Genomic DNA, 15,153 nt, shown 5'->3' on the forward strand with positions numbered 1-15,153 from the left:
CGTTTAACATTGGGGTCCATGTCTTCAGCCATTTTGAGAACATTGCTAACTGCAAAGAATGAAGCAGAATTTAATGAAATTTTAAATTCTACACTTTCTTTCACACAATAGCTTTTTATTTCACTCGCAAAACAGTTGATTAAATCATCCTCAAAGAATTTTTGAGTCGCCCACAACTTCTTATTGCTCCGATAATGAACTGGGAGTATGATTCCTAACGTTTTTGAAGATTTCTGGATTCTCACTGTGCCATATCACAAATGGTTTTAGTTTATATCCAGCCACATTGCCCGTAACAGAATCGTAATAAGGGAATTAACAGCGTTGAAACTAGGTATAAATTTTAGCTTTTTATGGATGAATGTCTGCTCGGGCATTTTTTTCCGAAACAAGGAGGTCTCATCCATATTAAATATTTGCTGTGGCAAATAATTTTCCTCCGTCATAATTTCATCCAATTTCTCCAGAAACTCCTTGGCAGCTTTCTTATTGGAACTTGCGGATTCACCATATATTTTCACATTATGCAGTGCAAAACACTGCTTGAATCTCATGAACCAACCGGAAGAAGTGTTGAATTCGTAGTCATAATTGGGTTCTGCTTTCTCCTTCAACATGTTGAAGAGACTTAGTGCCCTAGCGGTTATGGTGAAGGGGATATGCGCTTTTGGTTCAGGTCCTCTATCCATGATGCAAGTAGCTTTTCCATATCACCGATTGGACCTTGTCATTGCTCGTCTGAACAAAGATTAGAGACCACAGATATGAAAGGTGTGAGAAAAATTACAGTGAACACATGGCATCAATCAATGACAGAATCATATTAAAATATGAAGATATTGGAAAGGAAAGGAGTTGACATTGTTAGACTTCAGAAATGTGCAAGTAGAGTTAATATTTTGGTGTAGTCACTTAAACAAACTGGGAGAAGGGAAAATAGCAATCTATATTTTTTGATGACAGGAAAGGATACAGATGAAAACTGAGATCCAGATAGATTGATGCAATTAGAACCAACTTAAAATACTAAAATATAAGATTTGAAAACTTTTCAAAATGATCGTCACTGTAGAATGAGACCATCCTAAGTCGTGCGATCACATTGACGGGCTTACCAGCTTCATGTTGCTTTATAACTTGCAACTTCGTTGCAAGATCAGTTGCTCGCCTTTTTTTCTGTGATTCTTCACTAGGTTTTTTGATTGTGCATGTAGGGGCAATGTTGCACAAAACCACGAAATATTTAACGATAAATACACAAATAACCCATTACTCAAACACAGGGACTGTTGAAGACACGTGCCGACTGCTGAAGGAGGTGGCCGCTGAAACCTCTGTTGCCACTGTGCATGCTTTACCTTATGCTCGCCTGCATCTTGTTTGAAAGTATAGCCGAAAATGTTATTTATTCCCTTATGAGATCACAGACGTATCTTCGAACGGATGATTGTACTGTTTATAACAAATTTTGTATGTCCTTAGGTCTGTTATGAAATATTTTATATTTTATAACAGACCTAAGGATATGAAAAAAAAATTATAGCCTGCTAGAAAAAATTTCAAATGAACTGACTCTCATATCCTCCTAACTTCATAATAGAAAATAATGTATGAGGCTGTGTGTGTGCTGTTTCTAATGTCTGTATAGACATGCTTAGTATGGCCATAAAGCTAATCATATTTCTATAACACAGTGACGGCTGAACTGGATAAGAGTGACAGGTTTACAGTGATTCTACTGGACCTTGCTAAAGCCTTTCATAGGATACCACATGGAATTCTAATCAGTAAACTGCAGCATATGAGAATGGATATGGGGTTAGTGAGATGGATAGGAGGGTGGTTGATGGAGAGATATCAGAGAGTGGTTTATTCAGGAGTAGAGTCCAAAAGATAGCCTGTGACTACTGGTGTGCCACAGGGTTCTGTTCTTGAACCACTAGTTTTCAATTTGTTCATTAACGATATAGGAAAGGATCTGAGAGTAACTGTGCATCTGTTTGCGGATGATGCAAAGTTAGGTAAAGCAATAGTAAATGCTCAGGATGTCAAATTTTGCAGGATGATTTGGATAGTTTGGAGGACTGGGCTAAGGACAATGGATGTCAATTTAATGTGGAAAAATGTAAGGTTTTGCATTTTGGGGTGAAAAGATTAGCAGAAGTATATCACATTGGTGGAACTGTACTCCAGGAGATTGACGAGGCCAGGGATTTGGCAGTGTTGGTGGATAGGGAGTTGAAGTTTAGGGGACACATTGCAAAAGTGGCTAAATCAGCTCATCAAATCACTTGGTTGCTGAAAAATACTTTAACAAGCACAGACAAACAAATTATTATTCCTCTATATCGAGCCTTGATAAGACCCCATCTAGACTACTGTACCCAGATATGGTCGCCAGGGTTTCTTCTTGATTGGTAGGAGGTGGAGAGGATCCAGAGACGAGTGACCAAGTTAATAGCAGGACTATGGAATGAACCTTATGAAAACAGTTTGAAGATTTGTGGGCTGCAGAAATTGGTTAGCATAAAAGGGGTTATATGATTGAGACATTCAAATTACTGAAGGGTTTCTATAAGATTAATTCAGAAGATATTTTTCAGAATAGGACTGGTAGTGGGTGGACTAGGGGCCATCAATGGAAGCTTGGTAAGAGTGTGGTTAGCAAGGATGTTAGAGCTAGGTTTTTTACTTGGAGAGTAGTAAATGAGTGGAATAAGCTGCCAGAGTCTGTTGTGGGTTCCATGACTGTAAATGAGTTCAAGGTGAAGTATGATAGATACTGTGTGAATGTTGAATAGTTGTTCTTGACATGATGTTGGGCCTTCCTCAATGAGTCTAAGGACTCCTTGGAGCTGCCCGTAATAATAATAATATGTAAAATATTTTTTGTGGATAAAAAATAATAGCAATTTAGAGGATTTAAAAAATAAAAAAAAATCATTAAATAGCTGCATGAACTTATGTTCTTACTTTTTTGATAGCAGGTGAATTTTATCATTCTGTATGAAATCACTCAGCTTTAATGGACCAGAAATGACTTTACAGATTCCAGATTTAGTTCTTCAGGAGAGTTTCTGGATTGATTACTATTGTAGTTACTTAAACCGACCACGTTACATATGTACTGTAAGTAAGCAACTTACAGAGATTCGCATAAATCCTTGTGCTGAATTATTTGTAGTAGTGAAAGTATTTTTTTTCTTTCTTTTCATTCAGGATGTTGTCATGGCTAGGCTGATGTCCAGATTTGATGAACTCAATTTTACAAATGCAAAAGCTAACGAAAGTCTCATCCTGACCTCCTTTCTGCTTATTATTATTATTATTATTATTAAACAAGACCTCTGGAGTCAAAGACTCATCTGGGAGGTCCTTTTATCACACACACACATCTCATCATACCGTGTCTTAAACACACTCAAACTCCTTGCAGACACCACACTCTCAGGCAAGGCATTTCAATCATTCACAATTCTGCACAAAAAAAACCTGCCTCTCACTCCCCTACTCACACCCTCTTTATACAGTTTCCAGTGATGACCTCTGGTTCTCCCCTGATCTCCCATTATTCTCTGTAGAACTTCTCCGCCATTGATCTTATAACAACCCCTTACCAACTTGTGGGTCTCTATCATATCTCCCCTATTCCTTCTCTTCACTAGACTCTGCAAATTACATCTTCTCAATCTTTTCTCATACTCAACATTCCAGAGGTCAGAAACTACCTTAGTCAGTCTCCTTTGGACCCTTTCCAACATCTCTTCATCCTTCTGAAAACCCGGTGACCAAATCTGGGCACAATAGTCCATGTGTGGCCTAATCAAATCTTTATACAATGGAACAAGAACCTCCCTACTTCTTCACTGACGTGTAGAAGTAGGGAGGTTCATTCCTAGAAGTCTTTGTGTTGTTTTCACAATTTTGGCGATGTGTCCCCTAAATTTTAGATCCTTATCCACTATCACCCCCAGATCTCTTATTTCCTCCACTTCCAACAATATACTCGCACCAAGCATAAATTCTGCATCCCATCTTTGTTTTCCGAATTTTAAAACCTTACATTTTGCAACATTGAACTCACATCCCCATCTGCTTGCCCAATCACTCAATCTATTCAAGTCCTCTTGCAAGGCCACAACATCTTCACTACTCTTTATGGTTCTTCCCAACTTTGCACCATCTGCAAACAACTGAATATCTCCATCCAAACCTTCGCCAATATCATTAATATACAAGTTAAATTGGCCCTAAAACAGACCCCTGAGGCATTTCACTACTAACTTTCCTTTTCCTGGATATCGCACCCCCATACACAACTTGTTGATACCTATCAGATAGCCAGTCTCCAATCCAATGCACTAATCTAAAATCCAACCCCATCTGCTCTAGTTTGACTGTCAACTTATCATGAGGTACTCTATCAAAAGCTTTTAGCATAATTGATGCTAAAGGAAGCAGTCACTTTATTGTAATAAGTAAGTAGATTACTAAAACATGTCCTCCCTTTAGCAAATCCATGCTGTCCATCAAAGATTATACCATTGTTGTCAACCCAACTCTGGATCCTAGTTCTCACAAGCTTCTCCAACAACTTAACCACAACACCTGACACACAGATAGGCCTATAGTTTGATGCTTGATTTCGATCACCTCCTTTATGAAGTGGCACAATCTTGCCCTCCTTCCCCTCTTTAGGAACTTGACCAAGTGCAAGACTCGTATTAAAAAAAAATATGTCAAGGCTGGTATCAACTCTCTGGCGCATTCCTTCAGAATACGCAGTGATATATTATCAAGTCCCACAGCCTTATTTACATCTAGTTTACTCAACTCCCCAAACACCTCTTGCTCACTTACAGTCAGTCTCTCCTCCCCATCATCAACTGCTCTCAATCTCTCCATGAAGTCACATTCACAAGATTGAAAGATCTTTATGAACTGCTCATTAAGTATCTCCACCACACATTCTGCATCAGCTGTCTTTATACCATTTCCTCCAATCAATGTCATCCTTCCATAATCATTCTTTCTTTTGCTGGCTACATATCGAAAGAATTCCCTGGGATTCTTTTTGGCTTCATTAGCTAACTGCTGTTCATACCTCTCTTTAGCTACTCTCACCAACCAAGTCACCCTCCTTGCCTGGTCTTTGTAGACCTCATGAAATTGGTTACTTCCACTTCTCTTATGCTGCCTCAACAATGCCCTTTTTCTCTGTATCGCATGCTTAATCTCTTTATTCATCCATCTCATGCCTACCTTATTTAACCTTCTCACCCGTGGTATACATTTAGGCATTGCATCTACTAAATAGTTCTTGAAAATCCCCCAATGTTGCATTTTTGAACACTGTAATAGGGAAAGAATGCTGGTTTGGCCTGCATACAATAGCATGAACATAATCAATGTTCAGAGAAAGAATGAAGCCTTGGCTCTTTATTTCAGTTATCTGTCTGTAATATTCAAAATGGCTGATTGTAATTTTTAAAAAAAATCAATGACTAGACATTTAGAGGCAAATTGAAATGGACTCCATGTAGATGCATATTTAATGTCATTTTAACTGATTAATAACATATCCATGTGAACAGTAGAATTTAAAAAATAAAATTTAAACAAAAATTAGTCCGGACACCCAATGATTACTAGGATATGTGATTCATCCGGAGCTCATAAACACTGCTCTGCTCATTAAAGGATGTATTAGTTGGCCATTTCACATCTTACCCAGATAGCTAGTAGCTGTCCCAAAACGTCTGTGCGTAAAATGTTGTCTTTCACAATGAAACAGGGTGGTGGGTAAATTAACAAATAACTACAGTCATACACCACTATGTTTGTAAGGTTTGCTGTCAAATCCTTCTTCAAAAAGTAAGGTTTTTGAAGAGGGATTTCAAAATCCCTCTTCAAAAGGGATTTTGAAGCGCCCTTGTGGAGAGAGATGGGTATTTGGCTTGGACAAAAATCCAAAATTTCACAGGAGTTATTTCAGAGAATTTCATTTTTAGAGTACGATCCGTTGACAAGATAACTAATTGTTCTTCTTCTTATAACGAAAATTCGCAACTCAATGTATTAACTGTGCCTAATGGATTTCGTATCCAGTCATAATTGTGTGTATTTAAGGAAGGAAAGTAACTTGAAATCTTTTCTTCCAATATTATTAATTGTTCTGTTATAACGGACATAATTCCCTCGACATTTTTATTCAGAGTAGCCAATTATACTCAGAACTGTGTCATGTGACATCTTTCACCAGCGGAACACTTGTAACCAGTTCGCGGAATACCAGTGTTCCGGGGAACACCAGTTAAGAACCACTGGCATAGATAATTGCATCAGTAATAATTATTATTTATTTATTTTATTTTATTATTATTTATTTATTATTATTATTTTTTTTTTTTTTTTTTGATATAAGCATGTGTATAAGTACAATGATACCTCTCTCAATTATCCAGTTGCATGGAGTAATGTATTGCTGGCCAGTTAACTGAGGATATATTTAAGTGACTATACTGCTAGATTGTGCTATTATTATTATTATTATTATTAACATTTGACCTACATGGATTCAGAGCCTCATTGTGGGACATACACACACTATTGCATACAATGTTCATCCAACCGTGCTTTAAACTGATTCAATGTGTCTACACCCACAACAAACTCAGGCAATGTATTCCACTCACCAACCACTTGTTCCCCCCCCCCCCCCCCAATTCTACGATAACAACACTTTTGTACTGTGGTTGACAAACTGATTCAGATTAACTCTGGTGGGATTCTTTTGTTTTTATATGTATTCCACCAATTGAAAGGTAAGAAAAACCTATCATACATTACTGTTATGGATAGACTGATACTTATGTAATCTGGATGACTGTTTTAGAGACCAAACATGGAAGCTTTAATAAGCTACTTCAGGTCTAAAGTAAATAGGATGGTGGTCTCCTGCTTGATAATGAAATTCACTAAAAAATAATCAAATATTCATGCCAGTGAGATTTGGGCAAACCATTCCAGAAATTATAAGTCAACTATTAAAGCAAATTGCTATGACAGCTGAGTTATAGTTATAAGTTATTATAATTCTCTTAGATCAGAGATTATACTGTTATTTTATGATATAAATATACTGCACATTTTTATTTCTTTATTTTGTAGTTCGGAAGATTAATCTTGCATCTTTTAGCACCACAGCAGTCACTCCAGTGTCGGTGTAGTCTTGTGGATTTGTTATTAGAACATAGCTGCTTTGATATTATTGAATTGTCAATAAGGTCATCATTTGAGGTATGAGATGTTTGTAATATTTTAGTATGCTGAGATATAATCTGAGTGTGTGTGTGTGTGTGTGTGTGTGTGTGTGTATAATTTGTAGTGAAAATTACTGCTCGTCATCATTGAAGGGATATTGAAATATTCTTATTATTCTAGACTTCCAAGAGTCAGAGTCACAAGACTCATCATTGGAGGCCTGTGGCAATGAATTCCATGGTCCAACCACCCTCCATTCAAAAAACTCACTTCTTACTCACCTATTCACCACCACTTTCACAACTTCCAAGGATAACCTCCTGTCATTGTTTCTTTCCCTTGTTCTACTACTGACATAGCCCGGTCATGCAACATGTTAGGTTCCCGACCACTGTCGTATAGTGAATTTGTCTTTTGTCTAACAGTGAATCACTGCTTTTTTTTTTTTTCTGCTTGCAGATGTATATAACATTTTAAAAACATTTTTAAGCAATGACATAAATAAAGCATTTATTGATGTAAATGAAAACGTTATTCTGAATAGCTTGGCTTAAGGCAGGAGTATCAAACTCAATTGGACCCTGAGCCATTTGTGTATCTCAAATGGGCCACAGAAAATGTTTTGCCTAAAAACCTTTCTTAATTAGAATCAAAGGGAAGTGAAATGAATGGGTATAAATAAATTGGAAAATTAATAATGAAAATTTTATTTATTCTTGTAATAAGTCATTACAAGACAAAATAATAGTATAATGATTATGACAACTCAAAAAAAAAAAAATTCTTATTATATTAAAATTTACAATATATTTACAATTTACAATATATATTAAATTTTATTTGAACAAATCAGATACTTATGCAGTCTAAAAAAGTATAAAGTCTCATTAATAACCATCACAAAAATTTACAGAGCCTCCTATTAGTTTACATTTTTTTGTTTTTGTGTTGAAATAAAATGTCTATTTTTTGGGTGGGAGGGGGGGGGTCTATATTTTGGAGAATTTTTTAAATGTTAATGAAAATATTTTGGGGAAAGATGATAATATTTTGGGGTTAAAATAAATATACTTGCATAATATAATTATAGTCATTTTAAGTAATTTATTGTAGTGTTTTTATTTTTTTTCCTGACACTTGACAACGTTTATTGTTAATCAGCTTGCCAAAATTTGGACTCAAATTTTGAGACATATGACCTTCACTATGGCAGAAAGATTGATGGTGGTTAATCTTGATCTGTGGGCTGTTTTGTTACCTTTCAAACATGAGAATAATTGTTTGCATAAATAGGTGCTTCCAAAATAACATAGAATACCTTCTGCAAACTTTTTTATTTCCTGTTATTTTTGACCTTAATAACTGTATATTTTTTGTACACCCACTTCTTGGTATTTCTCTTTTAGAATGGAATCATTTTGGAAATCAGTAGGTTCCATTTGAATACAAATAGGAGGTTTTTCGAAATTAAAGGAAAAAGGACCCGTAAAAAGCAAAAAAACTTTTTTTCTCCTTAAATTCTTTAAATTGCCTATCAAATTCTTCTTTTATCTTTTCTAGTTTGGGACAATATTGAGAAAAGGTAAAACTTTGATTCTTATTGTTCAACTGTTCACACATAGAAAAGTAATTTAGAATATTCTCTTTTATATGATTTTGAAGCAAAAGCAATTTACATCTAAAATTTGCCAGTGCATCATACATATGTGCTATTAGCTGATCTTCCCCTGAAGTCTGACATTTAAATCATTCAAATGTCCTGTAATATCAGCTGAGAATGCTAGATCTTGTACCCTTGTCTGATCATTAAGAAATGTGTAATATTTCTCTATATTTCTTATAGTTTTATTTTTTTGTTTATTTAATTAAATTTAAAAAAATGTCTACTTTGCCATTGTAATATTTTTCTTATTTTTATTTTATCATAGTTACTTGAGCTAGTTCAAACTGTCTATAGACTTCAATTTCTAATTCACACATAAAACTCGCAATTAATCTTAATCCTTTATATCCTTTAGTCCTTAACTTAGTTTTACCCCCCCCCCCTCTCAAGGCCATAAATATGCTGTTGCATGTGCTTGAATTGTAGACTTAGGAAAAGCCTCTGGCTAGAACCAAGTCCTTAATCTACTTTGCTGTATTTCACTTGTATTAATCCTTAAAATTTTTTTTTTTTTTCAACTGCACCATTAAGGATCGCATAAAAGAATTGTTGTTCCTTCCTTTACACACGAGAAATATTCAGCTAAGCACAAAATTAACTCTTAATTTAACTATATCTCAAGCAACTCCTATTAATTAATCAGTCAGTCGTGGCTATTATTACTCTTAGGTCATGCAGGTTCAATATTTTTATGAGAAGTGCATTGGCTAAACAAGATCAGGCACGCTATTAACAAAACAAACATGTTTATTCTTACTTAGACAAATTATATACAACATTCAAACAACACATATCACATGTGTGGTTCTAACTAAGACAACAAGAGTGCACTGGAGACAATACTTGTCACGTGTCTAATTCTTCAAAAAACATCAACTAAGCATTTCGCTTAAGCTTTGAGACAAAGAAATCATAATTTCACATAACTTTTCAGACACTTGGATGAAACTTAACACACTTAAATTTCTCTCACATTGCAATCAATAAAAAAATGCATAACTTAAACCACATTCACTCTTAGCCTTACATAACATGAGCAAATCTTTAGATCTCTGTATTCTACTATTCACACTCAAACTAAAATGCGACTTTCCGATTCTTTCTAAGACTTTCTGTTAATAATTGGTGGATTTTTATATAGATAAGGATATTCATAGATATTATATCTTAATATTTTTAATCCTACCATAGAGATGATCTCTGTTTCTAACAATTATTTTTTTTTATTCCGAGTGTACCTATATGTTATTATATGCACAAGGGTATGTGCATCCAATTGGTGCAATGATCTTAACTCTTTCTTTCAGAATCCAAATAATCACTGACTCAAGACCAAAATACAAAATAAACACATTTAATAAAACAAAAACAATATATATACACTTCAAACAACTTTACATAACTAACTACAATTTAATTGGATCCAAGGCCCTTAAAAAATAAACTTACACTTAAGACTAGACTAAACACTTTGTTTGCACAATCACAAATTCATAGCCAGTTTCTTTCTCTGTCAAGGCCCTTTTCAATAGATATATGACTCTATTCTTCATTTTTACAGGATCCTTTCTCTTATTTAATGTGTGTCACTTATGTAACACACATTAATTCTTCCTGACTTAATTCTTTCTCTTTTCTTCAGTAGAAATAATAGTCAGATCTGGCATCCTTAATAGAGATGAAACTTCCTAATCAGAGTTTTCTCGAAAATTCCTTTAGAACGTAAATAATAAATTCTTCTTTTATTCACTAAATACTTATTGACAGTCTTACTCTTCCAATTAAAAAAACTTACAGTTCTACGATTCCCTTTTCGGAATCTACTATAAATCTTTCAATCAGTGTTTCCTCCAATATTCCTTTTAAAACGATTTATAGCAATATTTCCCTTTTATTTATCCACATACTTATTCCACATTAAAACTTAATAGTTCCACGATGCCTTTTTCGGAATATACTATTAATTTTCCTCCGACTGTCACTTAAAAAACTTAAGTTCCTTCCGAACCTAATTGTCTGCCGGCCTGTGTTCTAAATTCCTTCCGAACGCTCTCTTGTTTACAGCCATTACTCAGATACCGAACGCTTTCTTGTCAGCTGTTAATCACACATCAAACCTCTTGGCGAGCATGCGCACTCCGTGGCAATAATGGCTGACGCTCTGTCTCTGTTAGTGACAAGTGAATGTCCTCATAAAACACAAAACTTAATATTTCAAACCATAATAAATTTGTTTAAAGTAACACAACTATTCAAATCCGGTAAGTACATTAAATTTTTTACTGCTTTACATATCACTTTTAACAAAATAATTTCCATAACGGGCACATTGCAAGTGCCGACAATGCGTGTTATGAAAACAAAATTAATAAACATACTAACATAACAATACGTAAAAATATTCAGAATTTTAATTATGATTATTTTTACACTTCTATGCCACTAGATAACAGAACCAGCATTTGTTGTTTGAACTTCACAATCTAGGATATTACATGAAACATTCTACTTACAATCTTTCTAGTTCATTACACAGTCATAGATTCTCAAGGCTTATGGGCATGTTCCGCTTCTTTCCAGCTAACTTTCAGTTGGACACTAGGACAGAGCTGAGATAATTCAGCACACAAGTAGATCTTCGGGGAATCTCATGGTGGGATATCTTGAGAAGGCCATCTCTGCTACTAGCGAACTTCCCATCTTCGTCAGAACTGCTGCTCGTGGAAACGCAGCTCCCCCATCCTTGGAAAGTCTTGGCACAGGAACAAACTTCGAAATTAGAGCCCTTCAAGCCACTTAATCTCTGTCTTTTATATCAATCTCCCGACCTTGGCCCTTCTTCTCTAAAGTCCTACGGATTTACTGGAGAGTTTTCTCTGTCACCCACGCTATCACTGGGTTTTGGTGGGAAAACCCATAATCCAGTGATCTTTGCTACTGTTGCTAGCCTTAATTCTCCTAGCCTAATCATGTCTGAACTAAATTTTAGTTACAAATCTCTTGGTTCTTATTCAGATATTTTAACATTTAGTTACAACATTTATCTCAGTACAGTGAGTTATACATTCTTTTACTTACAAGGATAATATGTAATTGAATTGCCCATGTAAAATCAACATAAAAAAAAATAATTTTATTTTTACTCTATACGAGATTTTACAAATGCAACATCATGAGTTTTCATATCTAGGAACAATTTGATCTCCTGTAAAAGTAAAAAAAAAAAAGCTTTTTAGAACCTTATGACAAGATAACCAACGAATCTCTGTGTAATAAGGTAGCCCTTCAAATCCACTCTCCAAGTCTTTAAGAAATTGTGCAAACTGGCGGTGATTGAGGTCTCTGGATCAGATGAAGTTCACAGTATTTGTCATAGGCTTGAGTACACTGCTCATTTCAAATAATTTGAAGCACAGGACCTGTTGATGAATAATGCAGTGAAAAGATTGCAGTTTTGGAATGTCTTGATACATTTCCTTTAACTTTGCTGAAATCTTGACACAAAACCTTCATTTTTGTGTGTTGTTGCTGGAGCACCATCAGTTGTCACTGCTACGTGCCTGATCAGAGGAAGTTGGTATTTTTCCAAAATGCCCCACACGGTGTCAAAAATGTCTTCCCCTGTAGTGGTTCCCATGGACTACATTCATTTCCAAGAACTCTTCAGTAATATGATTGATTGGTTCAGTGCCATGGCATGTAAAACTGCAAGGGCTAGATGTTGATAGTGCATGGGAGGCAGTTAAGAAGTGTTTGCATGAGACAATGGCTGACTGTATACCTAGAGTCAGAATAATAAATCAAGTTGGGGTTAAATTGATGAATAACACCATTAAGTTTGAGCTACAAAAAAAGAAACAACTATGGAGAGAATTTAAGGAGAAAGGTGACCAGCATGCACATGAACAGTATAAAGCGCAGGCCAGAAGGGTAAGGAATGTAATAAGAAAAGCAAAAATGGATTATGAAAGAACATTAGTCATGCAGACTAAAGAGAATCGCAAACAGTTTTTTCAATATGTTGCAAGTAAAAGAAAATTGTATATGGCAGAATGATTTTAAAGAATGCCGATGGTATTGACGTAACCGAATCAGTTGATATAGTTGAATTGCTGAGCCCGCACTTTGCAAGAGTATATCATCCAGGTGGTGACATTGCAGCAATGAATGAACCAATAGATTATACGGGAATTGTGGTGAAAGAAGTGGAGTTGAATAGTCTATTACAGAACCTCAATGTCAATACATCTGTGGGATTGGGTGGTATACCAGCTCATGTTGTACATGATGCGGCTAAAGAATTGTCAGTGCCCTTGACCATTTTGTTTAATTTGAGTCTCGGGTCTGGGTTAGTCCAGAGGGGGTGGAAGGAGGGGAAAATAGTTACACTGCATAAAGGAGATTCCAAGACTGCTGTTGTAAATTACTGACCAATTAGCACATCAGGAATCATTGTAAAGGTCTTGGAGAAATTAGTCAAGAGAAGAATACAGGATTGGATAGATGAAAATGGGATACTGAATGGGGGACAACATGGTTTTGTGAAGGGTAGATCATGCCTCAGTAACTTGCTCACATTTTATAACACAGTGATGGCTTAACTGGATAAGGGTAATGGGTTTACAGTGATTCTACTGGACTTTGCTAAGGCCTTTGACAGGCCTTAGCAAGATCCAGTAGATGATACCATATGGAATTGTAATCATATGGTTGGTGAGATGGATAGGTGGGTGGTTGAAGGAGAGATATCAGAGAGTGGTTTATTCAGAAGTAGAGTCTAAAAGATGGTCTGTGACTAGTGGTGTCCCACAGGGTTCTGTTCTTGGTACACTACTTTTCGATTAGTTCATTAACGATATAGGAAAGGATCTGAGAGGAAGTGTTCACTTGTTTGCTGATGATGCAAAGTTGGGTAGAGCAATAGTGAGTGCACAGGATGGCAAAATTTTGCAAGATGATTTGAATAGTTTGGAGGACAGGGCTACGGAAAATGGATGTCAATTTGATGTGGCAAAGTGTAAGGTTTTGGGGTGAAAAGATCAGTATATCACATTGCTGGAACCGTACTCCAGGAGATTGATGAGGCCAGGGATTTGGGTGTGTTGGTGGATAGGGAGTTGAAGTTTAGGGGGGCACATTGCAAAAGTGGCTAAATCAGCTCATCAAATCCCTTGGTTGCTGAAAAATACTTTAACAAACAGAGACAAACAGGTTATTGTTCCTCTGTATCGAGCCTTCATAAGACACCATCTAGACTACTGTGCCCAGATATGGGCGCCAGGATTTCTTCTTGATGGGGAGGAGGTTGAGAGAATCCAGAGACGAGTATCCGAGATGATAGCAGGTCTATGGAATGAACTTTATGAGAACAGGTTGATGATTTGTCGGTTGCAGAAATTTGTTGATAGGCTGACATGATTGAGACATTCAAATTACTGAAGGGTTTCTATAAGATTAATTCAGAAGATATTTTTGAGAATAGGACTGGTGGTGGGAGGACTAGGGCCCATACATGGAAGCTGGGCAAGAATGTGGTTAGCAAGGGTGTTAGAGCTCAGTTTTTTAACTTGGAGAGTGGTGAATGAGTGGAATAAGCTGCCAGAATCTGTTGTGGGTGCTGTGACTGTGAATGAGTTCAAGGCGAGGTATGATAGATACTGGGTGATTGTCGAATAGTTGTTCTTGACATGATGTTAGAGCCTCCCTCGATGAATCTGTCGACTCCCTGGAGTTTCCCGCAATCATAATAATATTCATAGTGTCGTCGCAAGCTTGATGAGACAATGCAACTTGAGCCACATCATGAATATCGAAACTTTCGTCATGTGCAATTGAAAAGCACTGTAAGTTTGCGGGTATTTCTTGCAACTGGTCACACAGGTTATCTGCCATTTCGGTTATTCTTTTGATCAAAGTATTTCTGGACAAAGAAATATCATGAAATACTTGCACATTTTTGGGACATACATTTTTGGCTTCTGATTTCTGATTGATAACTGATTTCATAACTGGCTCTCACTGCTGATTCATTATCTTTCATCATCATCATTATCATGCATATCAAGGATTTAGGCCTAGCATGGCCCTTTCTGGCCTTTGAAGTCATCGTTGAATCATTTAAGAGGACATCCTGGTTTTCTTTTTCCTAATGGCTTGTACTTTAAAGCTTGTTTTGGTAATCTGTTTTCATTCTTTGAATGTGTTCCATCTATTTATGTTTTTATTTT

General features: G+C 36.0%; 1 protein-coding gene across 4 annotated transcripts in view; it reads left to right on the top strand.

Moving 5' to 3' along the window:
• mv (lysosomal-trafficking regulator mauve) overlaps positions 1-15,153 on the top strand; it is a 1,073,830-nt gene that overhangs the window by 505,443 nt on the left and 553,234 nt on the right. For all 4 annotated transcript variants that reach the window (XM_090399251.1, XM_090399254.1, XM_090399252.1 and 1 more), the window contains one exon: positions 7,171-7,299. In XM_090399251.1, coding sequence (XP_090255377.1) covers positions 7,171-7,299 — 129 coding nt within the window. The remainder of the gene's footprint in view (positions 1-7,170; positions 7,300-15,153) is intronic.

The sequence above is a fragment of the Typopeltis vanoorti genome, chromosome 10, assembly GCF_054136105.1.
Source record: "Typopeltis vanoorti isolate ZY-2024b chromosome 10, IOZ_Tvanoo_1.0, whole genome shotgun sequence".
NCBI classification, from domain to species: domain Eukaryota; kingdom Metazoa; phylum Arthropoda; class Arachnida; order Uropygi; family Thelyphonidae; genus Typopeltis; species Typopeltis vanoorti.